The 24,473-nt window shown below is 48.8% G+C and overlaps 1 protein-coding gene and 1 non-coding gene across 2 annotated transcripts in view; both read left to right on the forward strand.

Annotated features, from left to right (window-relative positions):
• Positions 1-1,591: 1,591 nt before the first annotated feature.
• Fgd1 (FYVE, RhoGEF and PH domain containing 1) overlaps positions 1,592-24,473 on the forward strand; it is a 43,004-nt gene continuing 20,122 nt past the window's right edge. The window contains exons 1-4 of the mRNA XM_038316985.1: positions 1,592-1,898; positions 21,622-21,795; positions 22,335-22,512; positions 22,639-23,083. Of these exons, the coding sequence (XP_038172913.1) occupies positions 1,592-1,898; positions 21,622-21,795; positions 22,335-22,512; positions 22,639-23,083 (1,104 nt within the window). The remainder of the gene's footprint in view (positions 1,899-21,621; positions 21,796-22,334; positions 22,513-22,638; positions 23,084-24,473) is intronic.
• On the forward strand, positions 6,346-6,457 carry LOC119805594. Its single transcript, XR_005283921.1, has one exon. It is a non-coding gene; the product is annotated as a U6 spliceosomal RNA (small nuclear RNA).

The raw sequence follows: 24,473 nt of genomic DNA on the forward strand, positions 1-24,473 counted from the left end.
AGATACCTGAGTGTATTTAAAGTCGTTGAGAAGGAACACGGGACAACTTCAGAGGTTTGCGGCAAGAACTCAAGGCCTCTACTCTGATGTCCACGCTGTAAGAGGTAGGCTCTATCTGCTGAATACTAAGGGGCAAATCAAGATGTTGGGGAGACTAGATTTGAAATGGCCACTGTGGGTGAGCGTTAACTAGGGAATGGTGGGGAAATGGAAGAGAAAATTGACTACTAATAGGGAGATGGGTCAATTCTGAGGGACTCAGAAGCTGGGAAATGAGGGTTTATCATGAGGTAAATCTAGAAAACGGTATGGTGTTATTCAGTAGTGTTCAGCTGCCTGGGCACAAGGATGGGGAAAATAAGGCAAACAGTTGGACTCATTCAGGATTGAGTTGTTGCCAGTCGGATAACGGACAAAACAAGGAACAAAGTCTAAAAGAGTGGGAAAGTAAAGGACGACGAGATCTGTTCTGAGGAATGAAGAGTAGTAAAGAATCACTATGAGCCAAGCCTAGCTTAATAACTCTGAAATACGTGGAAAGGCTTCTGGGAAAGAGAGTGATGGGAGAGCGGAAGAAAATATGAGATGCGACGGAAGGGTCGCTTTTGGAAATTGAGCCGGGAGATTTGCATCTGGTGGACCACGGAAAGATGGGAAGGAAAGCTGAAGGGAAGTTCAGGGCCAGCAGAAGGAGGGCCTTAAACTCCTGCTAGAGGTGAAACTGGCCCAAGCGAGGGGGCGTGGCTAAGCTCAAATCCCGACGAGGGGGGCGGGACTCTAGTAACTGGGTCCCAGCGCCGCGGTGGCTGCGGCTGTCTCAGCAACGGCTCGCGCCTCCCCATCCCCCCCCCCGCCCCCAGTTCCCAGGGCTCTTCCCGCCCGCCGCGGCGGAGACCCAGACCGAAGGCGGAGAAGCCTGGTCCGGCCCGTTCCTCTGCCCGCGCGGCTGGAGCATCGTCCTGGAACACTGCCTGAAGGCAAGCCTAGCAGAAGGGGAGCGCGGCACACGCGCGCCTCCGGGCCACGGCCGTCCTCTCTTCCCTCCTTCCTCTCCTCTCTCCCCTCCCCTCTCCTCCGCCCCCAGCCTCCGCTGCGGCGGGAGGAAGAACCCTTCCCGACCAGCCCAGAGAACCCAGGTCGGTTCTCATTCCGGGAGAAAGGAGAGACCCCCCGCGCCGGGATCCGGCTGGCCGCTCGCCCCCGGCCACGGAAGTGACCGGCCGTCCATCGGGAGGGCCGGCTCCTAGCGCAGCCCCCGACCCTCCGCCCAGCCGCAGCTGCATAGACAGCGCTCCCCAGCGGGCCCCCGGCCCCGCCGAGCCCACTCCCCGCTTGGGGCCAGGGCCGGCGATGCCTGGCGCGGCAACAGCGGTGGCCGCGGCTCCTGCTGCTGCTACTGCTGCTGCCGCCACGGCTGCTGGCCGGAGCCCGGGTCGGGGGCTCGAGTCTCCGCAGTGGGGCTGAACCCGCAGCCCCGCCCCCCGAGCCTGAGGCCGCTGCTCCGCCGGGCGCCGGGCCTTCTCCGCCCGCGCCTCCGCCCCAGGAACTGGAGCCAAGCGGGGAGCCCGGGCCCCGCGCCCAGGCCCGGACCATGCATGGCCACCGAGTCCCGGGGGGCCCTGGGCCTTCGGATCCCGAACGCTCGGCGACGAATACCCCTGGCGCCGCTCCACTGGCCTGTGCTGACTCGGACCCTGGAGTCTTGGAACCCGGTCTGCCGGTGCGCAGGGGCTCAGGCTCGGCTCTTGGAGGCCCTTTGGATCCTCAGTTTGTCGGATCCTCGGACGCCAGCTTGGGGGCCGCTCCAAGCTCCCGGGTCTTGCCCTGCGGCCCTAGTCCACAGCACCACCGGGCCCTGCGCTTCTCCTACCACCTGGAGGGCTCGCAGCCTCGGCCTGGTGAGTGATCCAGACAGCATGGGAACCTGGGCCAAGGCCTGGTACTGGGAACGGGTTCTTGTTCTAGGGCTTGGGGCCGACATGCTCACCGTAGCCCCTTGGGTCTCCTAAAACCCTATTCCTCCCCCTCCCGCAGCCTTCCGTCCAGTTCTTTCAGCCTTTGCTCCTTGCTCTTCTCTTTTCCTTGTGCCCTCAGTCTTTAAGACTCCTTTCTCTTCTAACTGCTGAGGCTAATAGGAGAAGAAGCACTCCCAAGAAAAGGGGGCAGGATTTCAAGGCAGCAATGGGGATGCGGTTGAGGGAATAGGAGAAAAGAAGTCTCCCATTAGCTAAGTGCCTACATTTGTGCGTGACTCTGAACTGGGTACTTTTACTAGGCTTCTTGTTTCAGCTTCCAGAGCCATCTGAAGTGGATATCATCAACCACATTTTTTGGGGGTGCAAACCAAGGCTCTGAGAAGTAACTTGTCCAAGGTCACACTGTCATTATGGAGCCTGGATTCAAAACCAGAGTAGAGTCCAAAATCCGTGGTCTTTCTGCTTCCCTAAACTGAGTCTGGAGAGTAATGCCAAGCTTTCTACTTATGTGATTACCCCCCATACTGTGTTCAGTAGCCCTGAAGTATGAGAACGAGAGAGAGAGAGAGAGAGAGAGAGAGAGAGAGAGAGAGAGAGAGAGGGAGGGAGGGAGATGGTGGGCTGATGATTCTAGATTGTGCTTTTGCTAGGGGTGTGTGATCAGAGTACAGGGTGGCAAGGAAGAGGTAGGAGGTGCTGATGAGAGAGAAAGGTGGAGATGAGCCTGAAGGGGCTGGTAGGTAGGAAGAGAGCTGAAAGGTCAGAAGGGACAGCTGCAGGGCCAGCAGATTGTTTGGACAGATAATCAGGATGGTTGCTTGGGTTTGCAGTGGTGAACAACTCTAGGTCAGGCTGGGGCCACAGACCTGGCTGGTCTTTTTCATAGCCCTGAGTACCTGAGCAGCCTACTAGAGCCTCTAGGATATTCTCACGTGGGCCTGAGTCTAGGAGCCTTGAAGGAAGAGCAGTGCCTACCTGCCCTGTCTTCCCTGGGACTCAAGGAGGTGGTGAGAGGCTCACTGCTTCCATGGCTCACATCTCAGTTTCCACAGGTCACTAGGACTGTGGGTGGCTCAGTACCAGGTAGCAGTAACAGTTAGTGTTAGTGAAGCATAAAACACAGACAGGATGTGCCTCTCGCTGCTGTCTGTTCTCTGGATAGTTATGGAGCCTCTGGGAGAGTTCAGCACGCGCACCACACACACCCTTGTGAGCTGGAGGTAGCCAGCTCACAACCCTTTAATGCCGTGCCCTGCTTGTTGCTTCTGCTGGCTTTCCAAACTCCCCTGGACACATGCTGTGGAGAGGGGGCTACTCATCCATACTTTCTTTTAGCTCCTCCCTTCAGATCCCCAGACACCCACAACTCTCCCAGTGCAGAGCCTTTGCATTTGCTTTGCCTTCTGCCTGCAAGCCCTTCCCTCAGCCCTCCACCTGGCTTGCTCCTCATCTTTCTGGTCTCAGCTCAAATGTCCCCTCTGAGAGACCTTCCCTGACCACTTTTAAGTAGGGCCCCTCTTGTGACTCTCCATCACAGCTGCCAGTGTGTGTCTATCCTTACATTTAATACAGTCTGAAAGTATCTTCTTGTTTGTGTCTACTTGGTTATTGCTGCTCTTAATGCCGCCAGAATGTGAGCTCCTTGAGGGCAAGGGGGTGGTGTCTGTTGCTTTGTTCTATACTGTATACCTAAGGGACTAGTTTAGTAGCTAGTACATAGCAGGTACTCAATAAATCTTTCTTCAACAAATGTCTGACTAGATGGTAAGGGACCACACAGTAGGCCCTCTGTAACTATTGCCTAAGAGACCAGTGAGTTCCTACCCAGCAAATACTCTTGGTCTGGGACTCAGTAGCTAGGAAGGTTTTGACCCTTGCTCTCTGCCCTCTCTAGTCAACATGGGGTTGATACTGAGCTTGCTTTTCTACTCCGCCAGTTCTTCTGAATTCCAAAGCAGAGTACTCTTCCCAAACCATTTCTGTCTTCTCCCCACATCAATACAGTGTTCTCAGGATCCTTTTCCCCAGTTACATCCTTGGTTCTACAATGGCATGGTGGTTTTTTTTTTTTTTTACATTTTTTTGTTTTCTTTTTTGAGACAGGGTTTCTCAGTGTAGCCCTGGCTGTCCTGGAACTCACTCTATAGACCAGGCTGACCTCACAGAGATCTGCCTGCTTCTGCCTCCCAAGTGCTGGGATTAAAGGCATGTGTCACCAGTGCCCAGCGGGAGTCTTTATTTTAGTAAAAAGTAAAGATTGGGATTAAAAAGGGTGTCAGGGAAAGACTTGGTCTCCCGTCTAGCCATTCCTAACTTACTCACTATGTGACCCTGGATGAATGGCTTCAGTTCTTGATGCCTCAGTTGCCCTCATCTAGAGAATGATATCTAGGAATCTGTAAGATTCTTGTTTGCAAAGTCCTCACCCACTGAGGACTTAAAGAATAAAGCATGAAGAGAGAAAACCCTTTTGAAGAAGAGGCTGAGGAATTTCTCAAGTCCTGACAAGGCGGGCACTGGGCCATGTGATTCACAGTAGCATGGGTTGTGAGAGGCCCGCCTCCCCCTCTTCACAGCCAGCCCAGGGGTAGGCACAAGTGACTTGCTTCTCTCTCCACAGGACTTGCCTATAATTGGCTCAAAATGGGCAGGATTGGTGGTGGGAGGGTGTGTGTATAAGAGGAAGAGCAGGAAGGAGGGGGAGAGAGACAGAGATACACAGAGAGAGACAGAGATCTGAACTTCAGTTAAAGGACTAGAGACGCTTTAGCCCACATGCTAAGATATTCATGTGCCTGCTGACTTCCTCCTTCAGACTCCTGAGGATTTTATTGAATCACCAGTCTTTGGTCCCAGTGGCACATCCCAGAGCAGTAGGGGGTGGATGGTGTGAAAATAATAATTATGTCTTATCCATGTGAAGAGCTGAGTTACCTCCGGGCCCTTTCTTTTTGTTCCTCTGTCTAGTTCCTGGTGGAGAGTGTTATGTTCATTTTCTAGGCTGATAAAGCCCAAGGCTTCCTTGGGTCACTGGGATAACCTGGTGAGATACCAGAGAGGCTTCCAGGTGAAGGTTTATGCATATAGGGATTTGGAAGTCCTACTGTAATCCTCATGGCTGAGGTCTAGAATGTCCTCCCACATGCTGGGGCTTGGAGAGAGTTTGGAGCCAAAGAAGTTGGATTTGATGTTAGTGCTGTTTGTTTATTTGGCTTGATTTTTGGTTTGTTGAGACAGGGCTTCTCTGTGTAGCCCAGGCTGTCCTGAAACTTGCTCTGTAGACGAGGCTGGCCTTGAACTCACAGAGATCAGCCTGCCTCTGCCTCCTGAGTGCTGGGATCAGCTGCTTTGTGGGGAGTGAGAGAACAACCAATGAAAGTAGCAGAAAGGGCTAGTTTGTTCTTACTTGGTCACATCTTCAGAGACCAAACAGTTAAATGCTGCAGAAGTCCCTAGACACTGGCTGATTCTGAGTTTCCTACCCTCAGTAAGCCTGAGAATCATTTGTTGACCTTGAAGAATAAATGTCTTCTCAGCTTCAGAGCCTTGGAGTTAGAATCCAGGAAATCTGGTTTCAAGAAAGATTTTCAGACAAGGGACAGATGTAGTGGCACACACTTTCAATTCGAGGCAGAGGCAGGAGGATCTCTGGGTTCCAGGCCAGCCAGTGTTACATAGTGAGACCCTGTCTCAACAGCAGCAACAAAAGATTCTCAGATGATTTTGGTGTATAGCCTAGGGCTCATTTTTCCAATTGAGTCAATGGAGACCCAGAGAGGTGGTGATTCAGCCATTGTCCTATAGTGAATGAGCATTGTCTCTGAAGTCTTCCTCCCAGAGTCATAGATGAATGTCCCTTAACTCACTCCAAGCCCAGAAGGGAAGCATAGGTTATAAGAAAGTGGGTTAATCTTGCCCCCCCCCTCGCACACAAACCCTGGGTGCCTCAGTTTACTTTTCTCCCCTACTTTTGTCATGTCTGTCGTTTGACTATTTATATTGGAAGACAGTTAAGATTCTGGAACTCTAAGCATAAGAAATTTGGTATCAGCAGTGCCCAATGAAAGGCCCTGTCCTGTCCTGTGGGAAGGGACTTAGAAGTATGTCTACTAAGGCTCATAGACCTAGAATACGTGGGGGTCAGTTCAGCTAGAAGGTCTGGTGTCAGCAAAGACACGCAAACACTGATTAGGGGACCAGTACTAGGCAAGAGTGGAGGGAAAAGGCTAGCAAAGGGACTTTGTCCTGAGGGCAAGCAGGATCCATCCAGGGCTTATTCATGGGGAAATGATGTGCTAGGTGCTAGGATTTAAAAGCTTTCATGGGTGCACATGGAAAATGGATGGAAGGGATTAGAGAGCAGAAGCCTGTGCTTGCTTCAGTAGCATGTATACTGAAATTGGAATGATACAGAGAAGATTGGCATGGCCCCTGTGCAAGGATGACACGCATTAAGTCAAGTGGTAGTGGCACATGCATTTAGTCCCAGCACTCCAGGACTGTGAGTTTGAGGCCAGCCTGGTCTACAGAGCCAGTTCTAGGACAACCAAGGCTGTACAAGGAAGCCCTGTCTCAAAAAACATAACAAACGAAAAACGTGGAAGTGCATGAAGGGGACAAACTTGTGGGTGTCATATATATTTTGTGAAAGGTTAGGTTAAGCCTAGGTTAAGTTGCAGCGAGTGTATCAGAAGAATATTTAAGTGCCAACATGGATAAGCCTAGGTGATGGCTGTAGAGGCCAATGAAGGAGGGAGAATCCAGGACAGTTTTGGATAGTTTTCTGAAACCAGCTAGGTGACCTAGTGGTTGATAGTAGAGCCATCTACACAAGAGGAGTGGGTTTAGGAGAATGTGATGAGTTGTGTTTGAGACTCGCTGAGTTTGAGGCCTAGAAGGATAGCAAGGTAGCGATGGTCAGCAGACATTTGGATTTAGCATTATAAATCTCCAGAAAGATTTTTATGTGAGAGATGTTTGAGAGTGTTCACCACCAACATATACCATAGACCACCAGGTAGCTCTCAAGCAGGGTATGTGTGGTCCAGAGGATCTGTTGCATCCTTGAAGGCATATGCCGAGATCAGTAAAGTCACATTCTGATAAGTCTCTTTGTGTGTGACAGCTTTAAAAACATTTGCACCGAGCTGAGGCCTATTTCACACACATTGGGGATAGCTGGCTTTTGCAAAGAACTGAAAAGCAAGTCAAACATTGCCATAAAAATATTTGTGTGGCTCTTTCCTTATTTTCCATGGTGAGTGCATCTCCCTCGGGAGATTTTTTTTGTCTTGTTTCCTGGAGGAAAACAGAGGGGTCTCAGGCTGAGCTAAGTGGTGAGATTTGGAGGATTGTTGAAGAGCCAGGTAGGTTCAGGAAACATCTTAGATTTGCTTCCTAGTCAGCTGGAGCTTTTCAATCAAACAATAAAATAATCAAGACTCGATAGGTGGGCAGAAGGGCTTTCCCCGATTAAAGGAATTGAAAGTTTCAAATGTAGCTGATGGCACTCCACTCTTCAGCCCTTTCAGATGCCCTGTCCGAGGAGGGCCCAGCTAGGGCTCCCTCCTCCCTCAAGAGTGAGTGACAGCTAACTGTACCCTACACAGACAGAAGCAGTGGCTTTCTGCAGCCAGTTAGCTAAATGCCTTAGGCAGATGTGTTGCTGGCCAGACACTGGCTGGGTGGGGCTAGGACCTGTCTGGAATGAGGGCAGGAAGCACAGCCTGTCATTGGCTAGCCACTTGGATTTAAGTTCCTTAATGCAGAGAGAACAGACACCTCTGAAGCCACAAATCCAGTCCTTCAGGGCTCTAGTGTCCAGTTCCTTGAACCTGGAAGGCATACCTCCAGCACTACTGGAGTCAAGGTTATAGAACACCCACTGAGGAACCTCAGCACTCCTGGATCTGTCGTTCATTGTACTCCCAGGCCTCACATCCCAGCTCAGGGCTTCAGGTTTCCCATTTCCAATATTGCTTATGCCATTTGCCTGGGATACAATCTGACAACCATAAATACTTTGTGAACCTGTAAGAGAGGAAGGTGGGGAAAGGAGGCTATTTTCTTACCATGTCTTCTGAGTGCCTACTGTGTGCTCTGCTTTGTGATCTGTGCTGAGATGTGCCCTGTCCTCATGGAGCTCACATCTAGCAGGAAAGCTACATTGCAAGTCATTCCCAGCACAGATGTTTCAGGGACGCATGGAGAGGAGGCAGATCAGACATTAATGTTCAGTCCTGAAGGATAACTAGATGGCCAGAGGTAAGGAGATGTGGGAAAAGAGTTCAGGCTGCAGGAACGACATGTGCCAAAGCCCCAGGCGGAAGAAAGCACTTTCGAGGAATAGACAAGAGGCCATTGTGGCTCAAGGATGGGTGTGGGGCAGTGTTCATGAGCTTAGGGCTTTCTTGTTCCTATTCTCTGGAGTTCAGAGTTCACCCCAAGGCTAGAAGAAGCCTGCCTGGGCTGTGGAGAGTGCCTTGGAGAGGGCCCTGAGGATGGAGTTAGAAACTGGAAGCAGACTGAGTATGGATTCTAGAGCTCCTAAAGGGCCCTGTCTGCAGGACTTGGGAGTTGGTTGTGTGAGTTATGGTCGAAAGGAATGGTGGAGAAAGGCCAGTCTGTGACTTGGACAGCTTGGGTGAATGGAGGTGCTTGCTGTTCCTGGAGTGGGGAAGGCAAAGAGGAGGAGCTGTTGGCTGGGGTAGGGATGTTTGTTATTTTTAGGATACACTGTGTCTTAGAAGCCCCAACGTAAGACATCTAGAGCAGTGCACAATAGGCGCCAGATGTATCTTCCTGGGCCCCAAAGTCAGGACAGGATGGTGAGGTCACAGGTGTGTGACAAGAGCTGCCAGAACACAGTGGGCTATCCTGCTGCCTTTCCCCTTTCAGCTGTCTGCCCCGCTTCCTGTGTTCAGCTCTACAGCGGCCCTGAAAGGGAAAGGGTTAAGTTGCTCAGCCGAAGTCCGCTCTGGAAAGTGGGAAAGGCGGGACTGGCAAGGCTGGCCCATGGGAGCTGCAGCTGGCATAGAAGCCCTTCCGCTAGCCCATAAGGCCAGCGCCGCTGCTGCAGCCGCCCACGCTGCCTCCTTTGCTTTGCCTTCACCTTCCCTGCTCCCCCTCCAGCGTCTTCCCGGCACCCCTAGTCTGGGCCTCCCTACCTAATCCATTCCAGGTGGAGGTGCAGCCCCTCTCACACTGCAGGCCAGCAGGGGAGGGGGCTAGGGAAGGTGGAAGTCTCTTTTGCTGTGTCTTTTAGGGTGAGTTTCCCAGTCTCTGGGACTTTCTCTCTCTGGAGAATTTCTTCCGGGATCTTTGAGTCATGTCTCTTGCAGTGATGGGGAGAGGCCCCCTCCCAGACCCATGCCTGCCACCTTGGAAAGTGTCACGTGGTCTTGCTACTTTGTGCCTCAATTTTCTTAACTATACAATGCCTTGTAATCCCCACCCCTTTAGGGCTATTGTAAGGATTAAATGCCACAGGCAAAGCCCAGAGGCCCATTGTAGCCATGTTCAACAGATGGCCCTGGCCTGCCATTTTGCCTGTCCCTCAGTAACTTCCATGCCCCATGCAAACTACTTTGTCTCGTCTCCATCTGACTCATCCCATTTTCTGTCTTTCCTCTTATATCTCTCTGGGTTTCTGAAGGTTTCCTGCCTTGTGCTTCCTTGCCTTCGTCCCAGAATTTTTTTTTTATTGAGGTTTGTTTGTTTTTGGAGACACTGTTTCATGTAGTGCAGGCCAGCCTTAAACTTACTGTGTAGTTGGGCTGGCCTTGGTCCTTCTGCCTCTTGTCTCCCAAGTTCTAGGATGACTTCCATGTACCACCATGTCCAACTTTCTCTAAAAGTCCCTCTCCTCTCATAATTCCTCTGTGTATGCAGTTCTCAGATTTAACCAGACTTCTAGTGGCTGGGAGGGTAGATGCATTGGTTTTGGGGGGACAAACTGGGGTCAAGACAGGGGTCAGAAGGATCATCCATCCACTGGCTTTGTCCTCATTGGGAGGGTAATTTTAGCCAGCGTGGCAGCCCTAGCACTGGGTAATTACTGTCCCCAGTGCTCCCAGCTGCAGCTCCACTCCCTTCCCTTCCTGTCCTCTGAAGTCCCCAGCTCCTCCCAGGGGTGGAGCTACCACCCTCTGTCCCTTTCTGGCCTCTGGTCCAGAGAAGACCAGATGGGGTCTCCGTCTTCGGTCTCTCTCTCTCTCTCTCTCTCTCTCTCTCTCTCTCTCTCTCTCTCTCTCTCTCTCTCTCCCTCTCTCTCCTCTCTCTCTCTTCTCTCTCTCTCTCTCCTCCCTCTCCTCCCCCCCCCTCTCTCTCTCTCTCTCTCTCTCTGCCTGTGTGCCTGTCCTCTTGGCAGTCTTAGTCTCCATGGGTTGTTTTGTGTCTTACTCTTCTTTGTGGATGCTTGTGTGTAAGTTTGTGCGTCTGGAAGTTTCTAGCCACATCTCTGTATGGGTCTGCCTGTTTCATCTGTTTCTGTGTCTGTCACTCTGCCCTCATAAGTCAGTGTTCTAAGAGTGGTGACTGGGGTAGCATCTTTTGGCACTTCATACCAGTTCTTCCTATTCAAGAACCTTCTTGCAAACCCAGCCCACTCTGACCTTTAATCGCATGCTTCATCCATGCACCTTTCCAGGTGTCTGCACTTTTGCCTACTTTTCTTTCCTTGCTAGTATGACTATCCGGAGTCCATCTATGTGTGAAAGAAACACACATCCTATTGGGGACAGCTCAACTTAAAAGCACCTCCTTTAGAAAGTTGTTTTCTTTCTCCTTCCAAGTATGATTTCTTCCCCAGCTCAGCAACTTCACCCAAAACCTGCCCTGTGACTACACGCAGACAGACTCAGGGTTAATTGCAGCTCAGTTATTCTAGCCGTGTAGGCTCAAGTCAGTTACTTCGTTGCTTTATGCCTCCCTTTTGTTTCCTTCCTTCCCTCCATCCCTCCTTCCTTTCTCCCTTCCTTTTCCTTTTCTGTTATTTTTTTTAATTGCAATGTGTTCTCACTGTGTAGCCTTGACTGGCCTGGTATTCATTATATAGAGTAGGCTGGCCTTCAACTCACAGCCACCTGCCTCTGCCTCTCTGAGTGTTGGGATTAAAGGCATGTGTCACCACCACACCTGGCTGTACCTGTTTCATTATGTATAAAATGGAATTAATAGCTCATGGAGTTATTAGGAGCATGCCACAGGAAAGTGTCAACCCAAAATGCCTGACCTAGAATAAATGTTCAATAAGCAGTTGGATTTCCATACCTCATGTCATCTATTAAAAAGTAACAGCTTAGTGTGTGGAGAGTGGCTCCATTGGTGGTGTGTTTCCTTAGTGTACTTGACTAGCATACGCAAAGCCCTGTGTTGGGTCTCCCCAGCACCGTGTAAACCACACGTGCTGGTCATATCCGTAATCCCAGCACTCTGGAGGTCCAATCACTATAGGGTTCTCAGACCAGTCTGGAACTACATAGTGGGTTTTAGGCTAGCCTAGGCTACAAATTGAAACTTTTCCAGAACAGGAGGAGGAGGAGGAGGAAGAGGAGGAGGAAGAGGCTGAGAAGGCTGAGGAAGAAGAGGCCCCTGCTGCAAGGTCAGACATATACTCTATTGATGGAGACAGAAAGATTATAAATTTAAGGTGATTCTGGACTACATAAGTATTTTGAGGTCAGTCTAGGTTAGAGACCCTGTCTTAAAAAAATATCTTATGTTCTAGAGAATTCTATATGAAGAATTTCTATATGAAGAATTTCAGTTCTCAAAGGCAGATTTCAATTCAGGGACTGCCTGACAAATATTATATGAAATAGCTTCCTTGACATTCTACATCCCAGAAGAGGCTGGCCCTTTCAAGGGATAGGAAAAGGGGCCTTCAGGGCTGCTGCCCAAGGGCCAGAGCATATCAATATAGGGTAAACAGCAGGCCTGGCAAGGTGTTTTAGTGGGTAAAGACACCTGCCTTGAAAGCCTATTGTGTAAACACTGCTAACCTGAGTTCAATCCCCAGGACTCACGTAATGGTGGAAGGAGAGAACTACTTCACAGAGTTGTCCTTTGATTCCCCTCTCTGATGATGATGATGATGATGATACATTAACAAATTTTAAAAAGGTAAACAGCAAAGTACAAGAGGCCTAAATAACTACTTAATAGGAGAACCCGCAAGTTGGCCCTTCACTCTTTTTGTTTTAATTGGCCTGCTCACTTCTTTTGCTTTTTTTTTTTCAAGACAGGGTTTCTCTGTGTAGCCCTGGCTGTTCTTGAACTTGTTCTGTAGACCAGGCTGTCCTCAAACTCACAGAGATCTGTCTGCCTCTGCCTCCCGAGTGCTGGAATTAAAGGCGTGTGCCAACACTGCCTAGCAGCCCGCTCACTCTTAAAATTAGGGATTCCACATAGAACTCTTAAAATGTTGGAAGCTCTGAAATACTGGGCACTATTCCTGTAAAAATGGAGGGGCGGATTTTGTCTGTAGCGTTGTGAGGCGTGTAGTGGATGGGTTACCTCGTTCCCACTGGTCCCTCTGAGTTTATGCTCTCTTACTCTGCAGAAGCCCCTCACTTCACACAAGGCTACCCACAGTCCAGAAATCCCCTTCTTTTTATGAGAAAGAAGTTCCTGTGTTTTGTGGACAAGCTTTCCCCATTGACAGTCTTTTACTTACTGACAGGATTCTGTTTTTTGTTTTGTTTTGTTTTTCGAGGCAGGGTTTTTCTGTAGCTTTGGAACCTGTCCTGGAACTAGTTCTTGTAGACCAGGCTGACCTGGAACTCACAGAGATCCACTTGCCTTTGCCTCCCGAGTGCTGGGATTAAAGGTGCTTGCCACCACCGCCCGGCTTCTATAGTGGGCTTCTGTAGAACTCTCCTTACTTACAAAATATCCCTCCACTTTGAAGAAATCTCTTCTATTTTACCAAAATTCTTCCTTTTACAGAGGAACCTTAAAAACAATAACAAGGAGGTAGAAGCAGGAGGATCAGGAGTTTAAGTTTGTTCTCATTTAAGTTTGAGGCCAGCCTGGGGTACATGAGACCTGGTTTCAAACTGTTTAAAAAAAAAAAAACCAAAAAGTTGAAGGAGGGTGGTTGTATACAACTCTAAACCCAGTGTTTGCAAGCCTGAGGCAGGGGAATTATTATGAGTTTGAGGTCAGCCTAGGGTACCCAGTGAGTTCTAAACCAGCCTGGACTATATTAATGAGACCCTGTCTCATAAAAACAAACCAAAAATAAAAAAAATCAAAGAGATCTTTTACGGAAACCTGTTTGGCAGGAGGGTGCAGTCCTTAGGAAGCTCGTTGCTTGCCAGACAAGCTCCCACTTTCTCAAAGTATCTTTGCACTATTGAAATCACCCCACTTTTTACAGGACCCTTATAGTCAGGAGACAAGTAGACTTCTGAGAAGGAACTGCTGGATTCCCCTTGGGGTTCCTGTAGAGAACACATTTCACAGAGCCGTGTGCTTGCATTTTTCCAAGTGAACATCTGCTAGACCAAGCAAGGTCTGGATGCCGTGTTACTTTGAAGGTGGCCCGAGACAGTGGAGCTGAGGCCCATTCATGTTGGGGCGGTGGGGGGGGGTGAGAGTTGGGGGCAGCTGTGCCTCCAGCCTCTCCCTTCTCCCTCAAGCTGAGCCTCTCTTCCTTCTGCAGACCTGGTTTCCCAGAGGGCTTTCCTTTTGCTGTCCTTCTTTCTCCTCTACTCCTTTTGTTCTTGTTTCTGCCCAGCTCCAACCTCAGAAATTCCAGCTGTTCCCTGGCAGCACCCCTTAGCTGGGAAAGACAAAATTTGGGGAGTCACTAAGAGGAGTTTGCATCATCCTTGAGGGGAACCAACTGCTGGGCCTGTCTGTTGCTCTCCCTAGTTCTCAGCAGTTTCTCACCAGAAACAGCACACACTTACCGTCCCAAGTTCACATATGGGGAAATGAGTCCAGAGCTGTGGAGCTGTTTGTCCCAGGTTATCAGAGAGTTAACAGCAAGGCCCAGTCTGCAGCTCTAATAGTTGTCTTGAGAGTAAGCCAAAGCTACAGCTGGGAGAAGGGAGACAGGATGCTGCTGGCCAGGGAAGGAGGGAGAGCTGGCAGCTGAACTTTCCAGAAAGAGATGCGGGAGAAGCAGGGTCAGGTTCCAGTGAGAATGGCCCAGAGGAGGAGTCTTTGTCCTCGAATTCAGCTAGGAGCTGGAACTACCGTGCCATGTAAACCCAGAAACATGTCCTGAGGGCACCTGCCAAACAGGCACATGCCTAAATCAAAACCAATATTTTGAATATTTTGGTATTTTTTTCTGTTCTTTGCAGATTTTATACAATGTGTTTTGTTCATACTTACCCCTCTCCCCTGACTCCTCCCAGAACCACCCCCCCTTCCCTATTCACCCAGCTTTCTGTCCTTTTTGGTTAACCCCATCAAGTCCAATTTGTGCTGCCCATATATTCTTGGCTATGTGGCTTTCCACTGGAGCATGGTTAATCTACCAGCAACTACACTCTAAAAGAAAACCGACTCTCTCTTTCCTGGTAGCTATCAGTTGCCGATAGCTATTCACCTGAGGTGGGACCTGGGACTTTGTGCCCACCTCCCCTCCCGTGCTGGGATTTTATCTGACTTCTGACTTGACCTTGTGCAGGTCTTGTAGAACTTTTCCTTCTGTGTTCGGAAATAGTGTTTTCTTATCATTATTCACTACCTCTGGCTCTTTTTTCTTGTTTCTGTTGTTGTTTTGTTTTGTTTTCGAGATAAGGTTTCTCTGTGAAACAGCACTGGCTGTCCTGGAACTTGCTCTGTAGACCAGGCTGGCCTCGAACTCACGGAGATCCGCTTGCCTCTGCCTCCCGAGTGCTGGGATTAAAGGCATGTGTCACCACCCAACTCTTCTCTAGCTCTTAAAATATCCCCCCCCCCACATTACAATGTTCCTAAGCCTTGGGAGGAAGGGTTGTGATATATATGTCACATTCATTGCCAGGCGGTGGTGGTACATGTCTTTAATCCCAGCACTTTGAGGCAGAGGCAGGCAGACCTCTGTGAGTTCGAGGCCAGCCTGGTCTACAAGAGCTAGTTCCAGGACAGGCTCCAAAGCTTCAGAGAAACCCTTTCTCAAAAAAAAGAGAGAGAAAATATATGTCATATCCATCCATCTTTCCATTCATCCATCCATCCATCCCATTCAGGGCTGAGCACTGTGCATTCTCTTACTCTTTGCACCTTGACCAGTTGTGGATCTCTGTGTTAATCACCATCTACTAAAAACAGAAACTTTGACAGGGTGGCAGTGGCTCACGCCTTTAATCCCAGCACTCAGGAGGCGGAGGGAGGTGGATCTCTGAGATCAAGGCCAGCCTGGTCTACAGAGTGAGTTCCAGGACAGCCAGGACTGCAACAATATCTCTGTCTCTCTGTCTCTATCTCTGTCTCTGTCTCTCTCTCTCTCTCTGTGTATGCTTCTTTGATGAGGGTTGATAGGTACAATAATTTGTGGGTATATCAACAAGGATTTAGGAATCAGTTCAGTATCATGTCGAATTATTCCCTCCTATGCCCTGTCAACCTGCCTCTACCTCCCAACTTCTGGGATTAAAGATGTGTGCCACCACTGCCCAGCCCCCTTTAACCCTTTATATCACTGAGTTTTGTCTCCCATTGAAAATCCGCTGCATGGCCTCTTACTAATTTCCTGACCACCATCTCCAAATGAGATAAGACATATCTGAAGATTCAAAGCAAACACTCAGAAGTGAGAGAAAGCATTCAATGTTTGTCTTTGGTTCTGGGTTATCTCACTCAGAGTGTTTGTTTCTACCTCCATTCATTTACCTGTGAATTAAACTTTCCTTAACAGCTGAATAATAGTCCATTGTGTAAATATACTACATTTTCTTTATTCACTCACCAGTTGATGGACATCCAGGCTTCTTCCATTTCCTGGATATCGTGACTATAGCAACAATGAGCATGGGTGAGCAGGTGCCTATAGTAGGCTATGGAATCCTTTGGGTCTGTGTCCGAGAGTGGTATAGCTGGATCATGTGGTTGATCTATTTCTAGGTTTTCGAGGAACCTCCATAGTGATTTCCATAGTGGCCTCACTAGTTTGCTCTCCCACCATCAGTGAATAAGTATATTCCCCTTTCCTCACATCCATGCCAGCAGATAAGGTTCCGGTTTCATTCTTCTACATGTCTCTATCCAGTTTGACTATTCTATCTTTTCTGCAGTGTTTATTGTTGGCCTCTTTGTCAAAAATTCAGGTACCTGTAGGAGTGTGGGTTTTTATGTGGGTTCTTAATGCCAGTACCATGCTGTTTTTATCACTATTCTTTTGTTGTATAACCTGAAGGCTAAGGGTCAGTATTGCTATTTCTTGGAGCTAGATCTGAGTAAAGTTCTTTCCTAGTGTGTTCTGCACACACACACACACACACACACACACACACACACACACACGTATATATGTGCACCGAAAAACCCAGCAAAAAACAAAAATCATTGCCCTTATAGCCAGTTGATGGCCTAGAGGTCATAGAGGTAAAGAGAATGTCTACCCCACTTTCACAGCTGAGCTTGGGAGTGTGTGGGGAACTCCTAGGATGCTCAGGGTATGCTTCCTGTTGTTGGTAAGGGATACAGGAGTACAGTAATGGCTGTGTAATGCTGGTTGTGCGAGCATACTGCACACTGCTAGGATACATGGGGTGACTCTGTGGTTCTCTCTGGGTCTTAGATGACTGTACATGGTTGGCATATGGTATGGGGTGTTGTAAGATTTATGAGAACTTTATGTGTGTGAGAAACAGTGGGGTCTCTGGTAGAACCAAAGGTGGAAGGAGCAGCACTGGTCAAGAGCCTTAATGGGGATATGGATATGGGCATAAGTGTGTTAGCAAATGTTGTAAATTATCAACCATAAGAAAACTAGTCTGTAGAAAACTAGTCTAGGATCTAGGTGGGTGGGACGGATGGGGAAGTAGGAAACACCGTGGTTTTTAGAAAGGAGGAAGTGGGTCCTACTCTAGTAGCTCCCCTGAGGGCAGGAATGAGATTTTCTCAGTCTAGATTTTGGGCAGTCTAGCAGCAGAGTCTAGTAGCCGTGAAACAATTAGCTTACTCAAGCAAACTGAGGCATGCCAGAGAGTTCAGTAGGGCCATAAAGGGCCGCAGAGACCTAGTGAAGATGTTTATATTTTCCCATGGGTAGAAAGGAGTTATGGGAAGTTCTACCACTAGGTTGTGTAAGAAGAGGCCACCAAGAAGAGCAAGCCCTGGACGAAGGGAGCTGCTGAGGGAAAACAGGAGAAACTGAGACGAAGTCTACGGAAGTAGGAGACAGGGATCTTGAATCTTTTTTGCCCTCGGTGGTACCTTACTTTGGCCATACCCAGACTCCTGAACCGAAACCCTGCTGTCTTGAGGGCAGGGTTAGGGGTATTCCTTTCAGTAGCCACACTTCTTTTCTTAATACTTTTCTCATGTCTCCTAGGGCTTGGAAAGCAGGGTTAGGAAAAGAACCCAGGCCAGAAGCCATCTTCATGAAAGTCAGTTATTACCTTGTTGTGTGGCCTTGGGCTAGTCACCATGTCTTTCTTTGTCTTCATCTCTGCACAAAAAATTGGGCAGAAAATCACTGCCTTCCTTACCTGGGACTCCATCCAGGGTATCCCTAAGTCTAAATTTCATTCAGTTGTCTCTTCTATAGGCCTGCCCACAAGGAGGCACAGAGTGGAAAGGCAGCCAGGGCAGCTCCCATGTGAGGGTCAGGCCAGTCATGAGAGAGAATGGCCAAGGCAGAGCCATGGAGAATTATAGGCCACCCCACTCTGAGAAGCAGCAGGGGAACATAAGAGCACAAGCCCCACAAGAGCCCTGCCGCCCAGCTGTTGACCTGGTGGGAAGGGCTTGCCCAGGCAGCTTACCTGCTTTGAGGCCTTGAGATCTAGGAAGCAGCTGGAAAGCCCTTGGGACCCTGCACCTGTGCACATCTATAGAGGTCAGATGGCAGTGTAGTTGGGCTTCTCTTTGACCCCCAGCTCACAAATAACAACACTGAGACTTATTATTAATTATGAAAGCTAGGCCTTAGCTTAGGCTTGTCCCCACTAGCTCTTAGAACTTAATTAGGCCACATTTTTAAATTCTGCCATGTGGCTCTTTACTTTTCCACTGTATGGCACATCTGACTTCTTCAGGGCTCACTGGTGCCTCCTGCTTGCCTAGATTCATCTCCCCTTCCTCTCTCTCCCCAAAAGTCCTGCCTATTCTCTCCCTAGCTATTGGTCATTCAGCTCTTTATTAAACCAATCAGAAGGCACCGTTCATACAGTGTGATCAAATACCCCACAACATGGCAGTATGTTTGTTTGGCTTTCTTCAGTAGCTCTCTGGCCGTCATCATTTTTTTTCTCTGGCCATGTGTCTTTGCAGCTGTGTCTACACCTGTGCCACCCTCCAGGTGATTCATCCTCCTCAGCCCTAGGCCCAGAGAGAGGACAGGGCAGGGCCAAGCAAGATGTGCTGAGCTGGGCAGGATACGCCACTCTACTGGGCCAGAGGTTAGAAGAACACCCTTTCTGCACAGGCTCGGCCCTGCCTGCTCAGGTGGGAAGGCACAGGAGGAAACCACCCAAAGCCAGGTACAGAGTAGAAGGAACCCACTGGGACCAGGATCTAGAGCGCATGTTCTCTCAGGCTGGGAAGGTTCCATGGCCCCCTGGCCGGTCTGTAGCCAGGATGAGGCCAGGAGCTCAGGGAAGCTGCTCTAGAACCCTTGGCTTCCCTCCAACACTAAGAGACCTAAAATCTCCTGCAACTGTCTGCCTGTGTGACCTTGTAAGGAAGGGTAAGGGTGTCTCCGTGTGAAGACAGCATGTGACCCTTTGTTTAGAGCAGGAAGGGACAAGTGTCCTGTGTTTGTGACTATATTTGTGTATAACTCTGAGCTAGGACCCTCAGATACCGTGGACATGTTTGTTGTAAACATGTGACCTAGTAAATTATGGAATGTATATCTGACTTGTGTCCATGTTTCTGGGTATGTAGTGGCTTATGACCTTAGGCTGTTTTGATGTTATGTGTGTTTTTTTTCTGACCTGGTATAATGGATCTGTGTGGTAACTATGATACTTGTAACTATGTTTGTAGGTATTCAAAGGCACGGTAATGATATATACGAAACTTCAGGATCCTGTAATGTAAATGGCACACCTTTGTAACTTGGTGAAACTATGCTTGAGTAATATAAAGTGCTATATAAAGTTATATGATGGCGTGTGGTTAAGTGGTTAAGTGGTTAAGATGATAGGATTGCCATTGTGTCTTGTTGTGTGCCTTTGTGACTGTGCTTGACCTTATCATTGACAATTCCATAAGGCTGTGTAATCATACATGGGATTGTAGCTGCTAGGCCATTGTAATAGTGTGGGCCCAAGCTTTCAGGAGCATGAAGACATGTGTTTTGGACGTTTTAGTTTGTGTGACCTGGCAGTTGTGTAAAGCACTGTAAATTCCATGTGCTTTTGTGACTTAGTAGACCCACTCATGAGACTGACATAGGGTAAAATCCTTGCAATGAGATGCCATGTGGCTGTGGCACAGTGTATCTCCCACTGTGTGCTAGTTGTACTGTGGGGGCTCTTGTTTGGTTGGTTTCAGTTGGGTTTTCAGTATGTATCCCAGGCTGTCATTGAACTCACCGTCCTTGTTCAGCTTCTTCAGCTTCCCAAGTACTGGGCTTCTAGGCACATGCTACTGTGCCTGGTGCTCCAGGAGCTCTTGCCTCGTGCTCACTTCCTGGTCCTCGCTCCTGATCACATGCACTTCTCATGTCCCCTTCACCACAGAAAAGATGAGCAGCTCTTCATTCTGGCATCTAAGGCTTTCCCACTCCTCTCTAGCCCTACCTGACTCTATCATCTCTGAGGCAACCCTACAGCCTCCTACCAGCCACAACCACACAAATCCTCTTTCACTTGGGACATGTGACTGGGGGGCAATAAATCATTGTATCCCAAGCCTAAGTCTTTCCTTATAAGTGTGATCATCATATTCTCCAGGGCCCCAAACAAACCCCCATAAGCTTAAGGGTCCTATGCTAAGGAAGGAGAAAGTAAAAAAAAAAAAAATGATTCCTCTTTTTCTGAATATGCTACTTACTGCTTTTCTTTCTTACTTTTTTTTGTTTGTTTTTTCAAGACAGGGTTTCTCTGTGTAGTCCTAGCTGTCCTGGAACTCACTCTGTAGACCAGGCTGACCTCGAATTCACAGAGATCTGCCTTGCCTCTGCCTCCTGAGTGCTGGGACTAAAGGTGTGTGCCACCACACCCAGCTAGTTACTTGGCTGCTTTAAAGCTGTTCTTGTACCTGCATTCTGGATACTGGGGGTAGGTTGGGTGAGGTGGATGTAGAAGTAGAGGAAAGTAAAACAAATTGGTTGGACTCTGAGATTTTAAAATGCAAAATATTTGCTTATGACACGCATGTGCAATGGGTCTGGAACCCAGGCCTTGCAAATGCTAAACAAGTGGTCCATCACTGAGCTGACTCCCTAGTTCCCAGTTTTATCTTTTTTTTTGAGACAGCGTTTCTCTATGTAGCCCTAACTGTCCTGGAACTCGCTCTTATAGACCAGGCTGGCCTCAAACTCACAGAGATCCTCCTGCCTCTGCCTCCTGGGTACTGGGATTAAAAGTGTGTGCCACCACCACCTGGCCCCAGTTTTATCATTTTAAAGACACTTAGCTCTACAAAATTTTAGACAAGAAAGTTCAGATATTCTCAGGGCTTTCAGAAATGGGATGAAGAGCCAGGTGGTGATGGCGCACACCTTTAATCCTAACATTTGGGAAGCAGAGGCAGGCAGATCTCTGTGAGTTCAAGGCCAGCCTGGTCTACAAGAGCTAATTACAAGACAGGCTCCAAAGCTACAGAGAAACCCTGTCTTGAAAAACAAAACAAAAGACAAGAATGGTAGTTTATGCCTATAATTCTGGCACTTGGGAGGCTGAAGCAAGATTGTCATGAGTTTGTATCCAGCCTGCACTACTACATAGTGAGACTATGTCTCAAAAACAAACAAAAATAATAAAATAATTGGCCAGGCGGTGGTGGCACATGCCTTTAATCCCAGCACTCGGGAGGCAGAGGCAGGCATATCTCTGTGAGTTCGAGGCCAGTCTGTTCTACAAGAGCTAGTTCCAGGACAGGCTCCAAGGCTACAGAGAAACCCTGTCTCAAAAAAAAAAAAAAACTAAAACAAAACAAAACAAAAATAATAACCAACAGAATGAAGAATGGCTGTATAAACCAGAGCCATAGGCATATACACAAACTTCAGGGTACTTACTTCTACTCTCAAACTGGTTAAATTCCTGAGTTTGGTTTAAGTCCTTAATTATCTGTCGACATCCATGGAGTCAATATGCTAATCCCAGCGAACTATTATTTCTTGATGAAATAGCAGTCTCCACCCTGTGCCTGGTTCTCTGTCTAAGGCCTGGGAGAAGGGCTTCCTGGCAAAACTGTGACCAGTAAAGGGCTCAGTGGAGCCTAACCCTAGATACCTGCGAAGATATGCTACTTCCTATTTTCCCTTGGGGTAAAATCAGTCACTTCACATCCAGTTTCTCCCTTTCTACAGGGCTGCACCAGGGAAACCGGATCCTGGTTAAAAGTTTGTCCCTTGACCCTGGCCAGAGTCTTGAGCCTCATCCAGAAGGCCCCCAACGGCTTCGTTCAGATCCAGGCCCTCCCACTGAAACCCCTGGCCCACGTCCTTCACCATTGAAGCGGGTACCAGGCCCAAAGCCACAGGGTAAGTGCTTCCATTAAGAGGAGAGAAATGCACCAGAGAGGTGTACAAAAGGAAAGGAGAAATTAACGGATGGCAGAATAGGGAAGTGTCCTTATCTCGAGGGGCAGCAAGCGATACCTATCTAATGGGCAGAAAGGTGTTGCCTGTGGCTGACACACCCTACTGGGATTTTACCTCGTCCAGCTCTGTGCCTACTTTGCCTACAGGCAAAAAAGGGGGGTGGTCGATGGCAGCAGTTGCCTGTACTCCCAGCACTTAGGAGGTTGAGACATGATCGTTGCAGTCAGAGCTGTTATTGGTGCCATTAGTACCAGGTAAGCAATGCTGTATAGTAAGAGTGTCTCAAAATACCAGCTAAACAAATCAATATTGGCAGAGGATGTAGCTCAATGGAAAAGTGTTCACCTGGCATGCACAGGGCCATGGGTTTGATCTCTAGCACAGAACAGAAGATTCTGCCGTTTGTAAAATTAGGTATAGCCTGGCTATGCTAACCAGCCCTGTGATCTCTCTCCTTTCTTCCCCATCCACCACTCCAGTTCCCCCAAAGCCCAGCTACTTGCAGATGCCCCGGATGCTTCCTCCACCTGAGCCCATTCCTCCGCCACCATCACGCCCTCTGCCTGCAGACCCTAGAGTGGCCAAGGGTCTGGCCCCAAGAACTGAGGCCAGCAGCAGTTCTGCAGCAGTGTCCTCATTGATTGAGAAGTTTGAAAGGTGAGTCCGATCCCTAGAGAACCCTGTGAGCAAAGGGTGGATCTGGGGCAGGAAGGGATAGTTGTAGGAGAGGCCTCTTGATCAAGCTCATACCCTGCCTCCATGTGTGTCCATCACCTACCTCAGAGAGCCTGTGATTGTCGCCTCGGATAGGCCAGCCCCTGGCCCCTGCCCAGTTCCCCCAGAGCCAGCCATGTTGCCACAGCCACCCCCGCAGCCAACAGTGTCCCAGCTCCCTGAGGGTGAGGCTTCTCGCTGCCTGTTCCTGCTGGCTCCTGGGCCCCGGGATGGTGAGAAGGTACCTAACCGGGACAGCGGCATTGACAGCATCAGCTCGCCATCTAACAGTGAAGAGACATGCTTCGTCAGTGATGACGGGCCCTCCAGCCACAGCCTCTGTCCTGGGCCACCTGCCCTGGCTAGTATGCCAGTTGCTTTGGCTGAACCCCACCGGCCTGGCTCCCAGGAAGTTGACAGTGACCTAGAAGAGGAAGACGAAGAGGAAGAAGAGGAGGAGGAGAAGGAAAGAGAAATTCCAGTGCCCCCACTGGAGAGACAGGAGTCTGTGGAGGTACTAACCTAATGTTATCCAAGAGGGAGGACTATGCAGAGAAAGCAAGAGCCTGGCGTCTGTGCTTAGTTCTTCCCCCAGCCTGGTATTTCTCAAAACAGGGTATTGCTTCCATTTAGTCCACTTGGCACCCCTGGTTTCCCAGTGTGGAGGACCAGTAGCAAAACCCTGCTCCTCTTCCAAATGACTGTGACCACCAAAATGTCCATGCCTCATTCTAAATGCTTGTTAGGAAGGCAGTTTCACTTTCATCAGAGAACCACTAATGGACCTCAGTTTTTTTCATGACCCATAGGTAGGTGACACTGGGGGGCGTCTCTTCTTCCCTTTCCACTCTTCACTACAAACCTCAATTTCCTTGTTTGTATGACAGAAACTCTCTCATACCAGAGAGACTCCTTAGCAACTGGAGGAGGGGCACAGAGCCAGAGCCTAGTGGGGCCTGGAGCACTTGGTAGTTAGAAACCCTTTCCATGCCCTATCTCCCTAACGCTGCTTCAGAAGGTGTCCTTGCACACAAGGAAGGTCTCAGCCAGAATACCTGCTTTGCCAGAACCAAGCTCAAGTATGGGGCCAGGGAGTGCTGAGATGAAACGATGCTCAGCAAGCGTGTAGCCTGCAGACAAGAAAGTGAGCCAACAGGCATAACCTTAGCCATTTTTTGTATTTCTGTGCCTTTCTCACAGCCCACATACTCAGCAAGCCTTTGCTGACAGCGAACTCAATGAGCGAATAAATAACTGATATTTAGAGACTGGAATCTGCAGTCTGTTCTGTTTTTATTTATAGGAAATGTTTTAGGATTGGGACTGTGGCTTAGTGTAGAGCATTTGCCTAGCATGCATGAGGCGCCAGGTTTAATCCCTAATATTACAACAATTAAATTCAAATAATTGAAATTGACTCCATTACAAATGGACATAGGCTCTGTTGTTATCTGTCCTTGTAATGGGACTCCTAAATCAGAAGTAATCAGACAACTTACACATGCAAGTGAATGGTAGACTGGGATTTGAATCTAGGAAGTTGGACTTTCTAGTTCTCTGTTTAACCACCAAACTATGCTCAATGAGTGGAGAAAGCAGATGAATGGGTATGTGAGGGAGTTCATGTCTTCAGAATCGAGTGACTAGGAGTCAGGGATGAAGCTACAGGAAGCTTTATGAATCAGTTTGGGGTTATCTCAGGGTATGGTACTAAGGTTAGAGCATCATGTGTACTCTGTAAGGGGAGCCATGCATAATAGCATTGCCTGTAGTCTAACTACTGGGGAAACTGACGTGGGAGGGTCACTTAAGTTTAAGAGTTTGAGGGCACCCTGAGGTACATAGCAATAACCTGCTAAGTGAGCGAGATAAGTGGGGAAGGGAAGGAGGGAGGGAAGAAAAAT

The sequence above is a fragment of the Arvicola amphibius genome, chromosome X (assembly GCF_903992535.2).
Source record: "Arvicola amphibius chromosome X, mArvAmp1.2, whole genome shotgun sequence".
Classification (NCBI taxonomy): Eukaryota; Metazoa; Chordata; class Mammalia; order Rodentia; family Cricetidae; genus Arvicola; species Arvicola amphibius.